We start from the raw sequence: 9,805 nt of genomic DNA on the forward strand, positions 1-9,805 counted from the left end.
CCCAGCCTCCTGATGCTGCCTGCCTTGCTGTGTTCTCCCAACCTCCTGATGCTGCCTGGCTTGCTGTGGTCTCCCAGCCTCCTGATGCTGCCTGGCTTGCTGTGTTCCCCCAGCATCCTGATGCTGCCTGCCTTGCTGTGTTCCCCTCCCTCCTGATGCTGCCTGCCTTGCTGTGTTCTCCCAGCCTCCTGCTTGTCTTCCCAAGTCTGAGCAGCTTCTTTCAAACTATTTCAATCAACCTTTTTGGACAATATACTACGCCCCTTTGAGACATGATCCAATCTTCTTGAGCCTGCAATAAGGACACTAGTGTTGTGCTCCGAGAGCTTCTTTATATTTAAAGAACTTTAGCTCTTGTCACAATGTTTAAAAAGTTCACGTTTTAAATATCCAGGCCTTAATTGGTAGTGGGTTGACACCACATGGTGTTACTAAAGTTATCACAAGAAATCATGTCTCACCAGAAAAGTAATGTAATCGAGGAAGATTCGAGAAACTTGAATTGGACCAGACTGGCACAATGCAAGCCATGTTGTCTCCCCAGCTCTTGAACCTCAAATCTTGCTCATCAAAATCTATCACAGCCATCCTTCATGCCCTTTTCCATCATAGCTTTTCCTTAAATTCTTTTAAATATATGAATCTTTGGAACTTATCCAGACATTGCATTGCAAGAATAGTCCCATAAGGGATTAAAAAAAATTGACCTTCAGCTCGTTAATAGTTTTGGGTTCAAAACAGGCCTCTCGGAATCCTTCATCTGGCATCAGTAAGAACATTTCAGCCTGCTTTTGTTCTTGTAAAATATGTGTTTTTAAAAGTTGTCTCTGAATTCTGTAAAAAGTGCATTCAAACTCAAGTACATGAGCAACACAAGCAAAGTTGTTACGAAACCTGTTTTCCAGTGATTCCCTTCTGATTTTGTATCTTGTAGTGGAACTGTGGAGTCACCCAGTGAGTCTAGGGTTTCGTCTGTCTGTGTACATATATAGACCACACACACACACAGGACTTTCAGCACAGTTCACACACTGAAGAGTGAGAGAGGGAGCTCAACTTTAATATTCCAAATGATTTTGCGAGGTCCTCGCCGAATTGTCAACTACTTCCCCGAGATCGCTGTACCATTTCTGTCAAAACTGGAAGCCAACGTGGTGATATTAGGAGCAGCCAATGTTGGGAAGTCTGGTAAGTTGATCAAACAGCAGAATGCAATGCAATGAAATCTTTCTCTCAGTCCAGTTTTAATGCATTTGTTTTCATTTGCAGCTTTGACTGTCCGTTTCTTGACAAGAAGATTCATTGGTGAATATGGAGATATCGGTAAATATTTTGCACAGAAACATATTCAGTGCAGATTTTTGGTTTTGATAAAGGACTGAATTCCTGTGAGATTCCTTTCTGTTTTAGAATCAATCTACAGTTACAATGGGACTGTTGCAGGAAGCAAAGTCTCTTTCAATATTTGGGATTCCTGCTATGAACAGGTAAGACTTTTTGAAGTGATAATACCTCTCAGAATATCTCAGAATAAAAGTTTCTCTGTAATCCTGCTTTATTCTGTAAGCATTAAATGGAAACCTCCCAGCCCCTGTTCACACCACATTAACAATTCTAATGACAATGTCAGCTCTTTAAGAACAAATAAATTTTAAACACCATCTTCTTCTATCTGAAACTAGTTTCGATATAGTTTGAGGATTAACCTGTTGTTACCTGGTCACACTAGTTTAATGTATGTTGGAAAGGATTAATCAAACTGCTTCTAATCCCCTGAATTGAATTGAATCGTTTACTATCACATGCATTCAATATAAAATAAAGTGAAAACTTTATGCTGTCGCTATGAATCGGTGCCACTTCATTAACTTAAAAATAACATTAAAAATCACAAGTTATAGGCATTAAGAGTGTAACAGAAACAAATTACAATACATTTACAAAATAAATACAAATACTGTCCAACGGTACTTTACTTCTTTCATTAAGGAAATAGAAAACTTCTTCTATTCATCATTCAGACTTTGACTGAAAGATCACTGAAAGAAAATCCAACTTTTCCATTTCCACCACTGCAGTCCCGCTCCGGGCTACACCAGCCCACACCATGCCCCAGAGAGAGTGTCCCGCTCCGGGCTACACCAGCCCATTCCATGCCCCAGAGAGAGTGTCCCGCTCCAGGCTACACCAGCCCACACCATGCCCCAGAGAGAGTGTCCCACTCCAGGCTACACCAACCCACACCATGCCCCAGAGAGAGTGTCCCACTCCCGGCTATACCAGCCCACACCATGTCCCAGAGAGAGTGTCCCACTCCCGGCTATACCAGCCCACACCATGTCCCAGAGAGATTGTACCACTCTTGGCTTCACCAGCCCACACCATGCCCCAGAGAGAGTGTCGCACTCTGGGATACACCAGGCCACACCATCCCCCAGAGAGACTGTCCCACCTCGGTTACACCAACCCGCACCATGTCCCAGAGAGAGTGTCCCACTCCGGGCTACAACAGCCTACACCATGCCCCAGAGAGTGTCCCACTCCAGGCTACAGAGAGTGTCCCACTCCGGGCTACAACAGCCTACACCACGCCCCAGAGAGTGTCCCACTCCGGGCTACATATGCCCACACCATGTCCCAGAGAGAGTGTCCCGCTCTGGGCTACACCAGCCCACACCATGCCCCAGACAGATTGTCCCACTCTGGGCTACACCAGCCCACACCATGCCCAAGAGAGACTGTCCCACTCTGGGCTACACCAGCCCACACCATGCCCCAGAGAGACTGTCCCACTCTGGGCTACACCAGCCGACACCATGCCCCAGAGAGAGTGTCCCACTCCGGGCTACACCAGCCCACACCATGCCCCAGAGAGAGTGTCCCACTCGGGGCTCCACCAGCCCACACCATGCCCCAGAGAGATTGTCCCACTCTGGGCAACACCAGCCTACACCGTGTCCCAGAGACAGTATCCCACTCCGGGCTACAGCAGCCCACATCATGCCCCAGAGAGAGTGTCCCACTCTTGGCTACGCCAGCCCATACCATGCCCCAGAGAGATAGTCCCACTCTGGGCTACACCAGCCCACACCATACCCCAGAGAGAGTGTCCCACTCCAGGCTACACCAGCCTACACCGTGCCCCAGAGAGATTGTCCCACTCTTGGCTACGCCAGCCCACACCATGTCCCAGAGAGAGTGTCCCACTCTGGGCTACACCAGCCAACACCATGCCCCAGAGAGAGTGTCCCACTCCGGGCTACACATGCCCACACCATGTCCCAGAGAGAGAGTGTCCCACTCTGGGCTACAGCAGCACACACCATGCACCAGAGAGAGTGTCCCACTCTGGGCTACACCAGCCCACACCATGCCCCAGAGAGAGTGTCCCACTCTGGGCAACACCAGGCCACACCATGCCCCAGAGAGAGTGTCCCACTCCGGGCTACAATAGACCACACCATGCCCCAGAGAGAGTGTCCCACTCCGGGCTACACCAGCCTACACCATGTCCCAGAGAGAGTGTCCCACTCCGGGCTACAGCAGCCCACACCATGTCCCAGAGAGAGTGTCCCACTCTGGGCTACACCATCCCACACCATGTCCCAGAGAGAGTGTCCCGCTCGGGGCTATACCAGCCCACACCATGCCCCAGAGAGAGTGTCCCACTCCGGGCTACAGCAGCCCACACCATGCCCCAGAGAGAGTGTCCCACTCTGGGCTACACCAGCCTACACCATGCCCCAGAGAGAGTGTGGCTATACCAGCCCACACCATGCCCCAGAGAGAGTGTCCACTCCGGGCTACACCAGCCCACACCATGCCACATAGAGAGGGTCCCGCTCCAGGCTATACCAGCCCACACCATGCCCCAGAGAGAGTGTCCACTCCGGGCTACACCAGCCCACACCATGCCACATAGAGAGGGTCCCGCTCCAGGCTACACCAGCCCACACCAACCCCCAGAGAGAGTGTCTCGCTCTGGGCTACACCAGCCCACACCATGCCACATAGAGAGTGTCCTGCTCCAGGCTACACCAGCCGACACCATGCCCCAGAGAGAGTGTCCCACTCCGGGTTACAGCAGGCCACACCATCCCCCAGAAAGACTGTCCCACCTCAGTTACACCAACCCGCACCATGCCCCACAGAGAGTGTCCCACTCTGGGCTACACCAGCCCACACCATGCCCCAGAGAGAGTGTCCCACTCTGGGCTACACCAGCCGACACCGTGCCCCAGAGAGATTGTATCACTTTGGGATACACCAGGCCACACCATCCCCCAGAGATACTGTCCCACCTCGGTTACACCAACCCGCACCATGCCCCACAGAGAGTGTCCCACTCCGGGCTACAGCAGCCCACACCATGTCCCAGAGAGAGTATCCACTCTGGGCTACACCAGCCCACACCATGCCACATAGAGAGGGTCCCGCTCCAGGCTATACCAGCCCACACCATGCCACAGAGAGAGTGTCCCACTCCGGGCTACACCAGCCCACAGCATGCCCCAGAGAGAGTGTCCCACTCTGGGCTACACCAGCCCACACCATGTCCCAGAGAGAGTATACTCTGGGCTACACCATCCCACTCCATGTCCCAGAGAGAGTGTCCCACTCCGGGCTACACCAGCTCCGGGCGGCACGATGGCACAGTGGTTAGCACTGCTGCCTCACAGCGCCAGAGACCCAGGTTGAATTCCCGACTCAGGTGACTGACTGTGTGGAGTTTGCACATTCTCCCCGTGTCTGCGTGGGTTTCCTCCGGGTGCTCCGGTTTCCTCCCACTGTCCAAAGATGTGCAGGTCAGGTGAATTGGCCATGCTAAATTGCCCGTAGTGTTAGATAAGGGGTAAATGTAGGGGTATGGGTGGGTTGCGCTTCGGCAGGCGGTGTGGACTTGTTGGGCCGAAGGGCCTGTTTCCACACTGTAAGAAATCTAATCTAATCTAGCCCACACCATGCCCCAGAGAGAGTGTCCCACTCCGGGCTACACCAGCCGACACCATGCCCCAGAGAGAGTGTCCGGCTCTGGGCGACACCAGCCGACACCATGCCCCAGAGAGAGTATCCCACTCTGGGCTACACCAGCCCACACCATGCCCCAGAGAGAGTGTCCCACTCTGGGCTACACCAGCCCACACCATGCCCCAGAGAGAGTGTCTTGCTCTGGGCGACACCAGCCGACACCATGCCCCAGAGAGAGTGTCCCACTCCGGGCTACACCATCCCACACTATGCCCCAGAGAGAGTGTCCCACTCCGGGCTACACCATCCCACACCATGACCCAGAGAGAGTGTCCCACTCTGGGCTACACCATCCCACACCATGTCCCAGAGAGAGTGTCCCACTCCGGGCTACACCAGCCCACACCGTGCCACTTTAACTGCCCTGCTCAGATCCACACCAATCCTCACCATGCCACTGCCAGTCTTGCTCTGGGCATCACAGGCCTGTTGCCTCTGAAGCCTCTGTTGCTCCAGAACCCAATGAAGACCTCTTTAGAAGGTAGTTTAAGCGAACACTTAAAATAAATCTGTGAAAAGAAGAAGGGGTTAAAGAGTGAGAAGAGAATGCCGATGAAGAAGTCTAGCCCAGGCACAGGGGCCTGGACGCTGCCTATTCCATCACCGCTATCTTGATTTCAATGTTATACAAATCAACCATCTTCTAAATTTCAATTTTGGGACTTCTGATGAAAGAATGCTTGTGATCTTTATAGCATGTTTCACAAACTCAGGTAATCCTGGTGCTCTTCACTGTACAGCTAATGGAGTTCTTTTGAAGTGTAGTGGATATAGGAATGTATTAAAAATAACTGTGAATTTGACATAGCAACCTCTCATATATAGCAGTGTGATAATGATGAGAGAATCTGTTTGTTGGAGAAGATGTTGATTGTGGGATAAATATTAGCTAGGACACAATAACTCCCCTTTACTTTGTCAAATCAATGTGATGAGATCATTTTCATCCACCTTTGAGAGCTGGCAGGGCTGTGATCTAAAAGTCTGGTTAACTGTACTGGCCTAAATTCTGTGGTTTGCTCACAATTAGGTTGTTCATGCTAACTATGAGGGAATTTTTAAAACTTCATTCCCGGGATGTGGGTGTTACTAGCCAGGCCAGTATTTATTACCCGGGGGCAATTAAGTGTCAACCACATTGCTGTGAGTCCGATATCACATGTTGGCCAGACCAGGTAAGGACACACTCCTAACGGACATTAGTGATACAGATGGGATTTAATGACAATTGACAGTGGTTCCATGGTCATCACTAGACCCTTAATTCCAGATTTTTATTATATCCAAATTCCACCATTTGCCTCAGCAGGATTCAAAGGCCGATCCCCAGAACATTACCTGAGTCACTGGATTAATTGCTGAATGATAATACCACTGAGCCATCAGTGGTAATTTCTGGCTTCCTGCATGTACACACTATATGTGCAGGAAAATGCAAGGAATGTGAAAACTGCTGTCCAGTTTTACCAGCTCCTCGACAAACAATGCTACTCAATTACCTTATGGAGACACTCAGTGTGTCAGTGTTTGAAATTGCTGTGTTTATCCACAAAACGTTCACTAAATACACTTGAATAAAGCGGGGCTTGTCCATTCATATGTAAGTGATTTTTCTTTAACTCTGTGATATATAATGATAATTACCAACCAAACTATCTGGTACAAATATTTACTTCATAGAATCCTTGTGTGGAAATAGGCCATTCAGCCCATCAAGTCCACAACAATCCACTGAAAAACATCTCACCCCTATTCCATATCTGCAAACCCGCATTTACCACAGCCAGTCCACCTAACCTGCACTTCTTTAGACTGCGGGAGGGAATCGGAGCACCCGGAGGAAACCAACGCAGACACAGGGAGAATGTGGAAACTCTATACTGACAGTCACCTGAGGGTGGCTTCAAACCTGGGTCCCTGGTGCTGTGAGGCAGCAGTGCTAACCACATGCTTCCCCAAGTCCACAGGTCCAGAGTGTCTTTCCTTCAAATTTTAATTATTGTTGGAGATACTTTTAAAAGTCAGAAATATTGTTTTAGACTTTTTCTCATCATCTCTTTCATCTCTGTTTCACTATCCTAGCTTTCCTCCCTGTCTTTATTTTACTTTCTGCACACGATTTTACAATAAAATAAGTAGTCTGCTTTATAATTCCTGGTTTCAACTCCGAGATGGCCCAGTGAGTATTCTTTGCCCCAAGCGAAGAAACTGTAGTTTGCCCAACTCATACGGGTCCAGATTCCTTCTGTGCTGTGCTGTTTCAGATGCTCAATAACTGTATGTGACTGATCAAAAGTTTCCGAATGCCTGTGGGAAGTTGAATATATAATGTACAGCAAATGTGACTCATTCACCACTGACTAGGGAGCATAATTTCTAATGTGAGAGGAGAGCGATTTAAAAAAGATGCAATTTTTTTTTACACAGGGGGTGGTTTGAGCGTGGAATGTCCTGAGGAAGTGGTGGATATGGGTACAGTTACAACACTTAAAAGACATTTGGGTGGATACATGACTAGGACATGTTTGGAGGGATATGGACCAGGAGCAGGCAGGTGAGACTAGTTTAGTTTGGGATTATGGTCAGCAGAGACTGGTTGGGCCGAAGGGTCTGTTTCTGTGCTGTCTGACTCAATGACTCTGATAAAATGCAAGCCAAGATAAACCAGATTTCCTTTTCAGTTTCTCTTCGCAGACACTGCCAGACTTGCTGAATTTCTCCAGCAATTTCCATATCCGTCTGTTTCAGATTGCCAGCATTAGCTGTTCTTTGTTTTATCTTCTTTTCAGCTCGTGTTGTGGGTATGGTTATTAGATGCTTCATTAATGATCTTCCCTTCAACATAAGGTCAGAAGTGAGCATGTTCGCCGATGACTGCGCAATGTTCAGCAGCATTTCTGAGTCCTCAGGTACTGAAGTAGTCCATGTTCAAGTACAACAAGATCTGGACAATATCCAGGCTTGGGCTGACAAGTGGCAAGTAACATTCGTGCCATAGCTATGACCAACACCAATAAGAGAAAACCTAACCACTGCCCTTTGACATCCAATAGTGATACAATCACTGAAACTCCCATTATCAATATCCTGGGGGTTATCATTGACGAGGAACTCAACTGGACTCATCACATAAACACAGTGGCTACAAGAACAGGTCAGAGGCTAGGAATACTGCGGTAAGTAACTCATCTTCTGATTCCCTACATCCTGTCCACCAAGTGCGAATACTCTCCACTTGCCTGGATGCTCCAACAACACTCAAGAAGCTTGACACCATCCAGGACAAAGCAGCCCACCTGATTGGCACCACATCCACAACCATCCAGTCCCTCCACCACCGACGCTCAGTAGCAGCAGTATGTACCATCTTCAAGATGCACTGCAGAAATTCACCAAAGATCCTCAGACAGCACCTTCCAAACCCCTGATCTCTTCTGTCTGGAAGGACAAGGGCAGCAGACAGATGGGAACATCAGCACCTTCAATTTCCTCTTCAAGCCACTCACCATCCTGACTTTGAAATATATCGCTGTTCTTTCACTGTGACTGGGTCAAATTCCTGGAATTCCCTCCCTAAGAGCATTGTGGGTCAACCCACAGCAAGTCAACTGCAGCGGTTCAAGCAGGCAGCTCACCAGCACCTTCTCGAGGGCAACTAGGGATGGGCAATAAATGTTGGCCCAGCCAGCAAAGCCCACATTCCACAAATTAGTTTTTTTTTTAAAAAAAGGTGATAGAAATTGTCCTAGGTTCAAAGAGAGTATTGGTTAAAGGCAGAAAAGAGTGCAACCATGATGCCCCCCATGGTTGAATAACTGCCAAGGCTCATTGAAGAATGGTCACTTGGGTGTGGGAGAGGGATTTTCAGTACCCAGGAACTTACCCTCAAGGAGTGCTAGTACCTTGGGGGTGAAGGGAGTTCAGAGAGGAATTGGTTTACATAGGAAAGCGTGAGGTGCTTGAATTGACTCAATTCTCTGTTTCCATTGAAGGATTTGAATCAAAACTTTGTGAAGGAGAAACAGATCCAGTGGGCAAATGGCTTTGTATTGGTTTATAGCATCTGTGACCGAGCCAGTTTTAACATAGTTCAACAGCAGATCCAAGTCATCAAGTCAATGAAACATTACCCGGGCATTGACCCTGCACCAATCATCATTGTGGGGAACAAGAGAGACCTCTGTCACCAAAGGATGGTTTCCAGTCAGGAGGGTCGACTCCTTGCCTTGGCCACAGAGTGCCAGTTTTGCGAAATCTCAGTTGCAGAAACTTATCACGGCGTCCTGCTGGTCTTCCACAGTCTAGTGGAAAGAATCAAGGAATCCAAAATTCCGGTTAGGAAAATAACTGGGATAAAGAGCATCCTCCGAAATGTGTCTTCTGTGTTTACGCATATTTAAGGAATTCTGCAGGATATTTTAATTGGGACTTTGCAATTGGCGTAGTTGGACCTATTGTACTGTATTTCTCAATCACAAGATTTACACGCTCTGCTCCTACCTTTTTAGCCGTTCTATTTTTCACTTTTGAATTGACTTTAATTCCTTTGCTCCCACTTTCACTGGTGAATATGATTAATATTGATGAGGATAGGTAGAGTTGAATGGAGGAATGGCCCCAAAAGGTCAGCAGTTCTGGCATACCTCTCCCAAGGAACTGCTCTTAATACAGGAACTTAAATCTTGAGCATCATGGCGAATTGGTCATTGTATCCTATTCTCCCCAAAGTCCGGGATGGGAAGAGACCACTCACATGCTGGATCTCTCTCTTATATAT

At 48.4% G+C, this 9,805-nt stretch overlaps 1 protein-coding gene across 1 annotated transcript; it reads left to right on the forward strand.

The window, feature by feature from the left end:
* Nucleotides 1-1,044: 1,044 nt before the first annotated feature.
* Nucleotides 1,045-9,428, forward strand: si:dkeyp-59c12.1 (Ras-related and estrogen-regulated growth inhibitor-like protein). The gene is made up of 4 exons (XM_043677058.1): nucleotides 1,045-1,188; nucleotides 1,270-1,323; nucleotides 1,411-1,487; nucleotides 9,021-9,428. Exons 1-4 carry the CDS (start codon nucleotides 1,071-1,073, stop codon nucleotides 9,426-9,428), a joined length of 657 nt encoding a protein of 218 aa, XP_043532993.1. The 5' UTR covers nucleotides 1,045-1,070.
* The last annotated feature ends 377 nt before the right edge of the window (nucleotides 9,429-9,805 follow it).

This window comes from Chiloscyllium plagiosum, chromosome 36, assembly GCF_004010195.1.
Source record: "Chiloscyllium plagiosum isolate BGI_BamShark_2017 chromosome 36, ASM401019v2, whole genome shotgun sequence".
NCBI lineage: Eukaryota > Metazoa > Chordata > Chondrichthyes > Orectolobiformes > Hemiscylliidae > Chiloscyllium > Chiloscyllium plagiosum.

Coding starts and splice junctions, on each gene's coding strand:
- si:dkeyp-59c12.1 (XM_043677058.1), top strand. CDS start 1,071: ATGATTTTGCGAGGTCCTCGCCGAATTGTCAACTACTTCCCCGAGATC. Junction 1,189..1,269: donor AGCCAATGTTGGGAAGTCTG/GTAAGTTGATCA, acceptor TTTCATTTGCAG/CTTTGACTGTCCGTTTCTTG. Junction 1,324..1,410: donor TGGTGAATATGGAGATATCG/GTAAATATTTTG, acceptor TTTCTGTTTTAG/AATCAATCTACAGTTACAAT.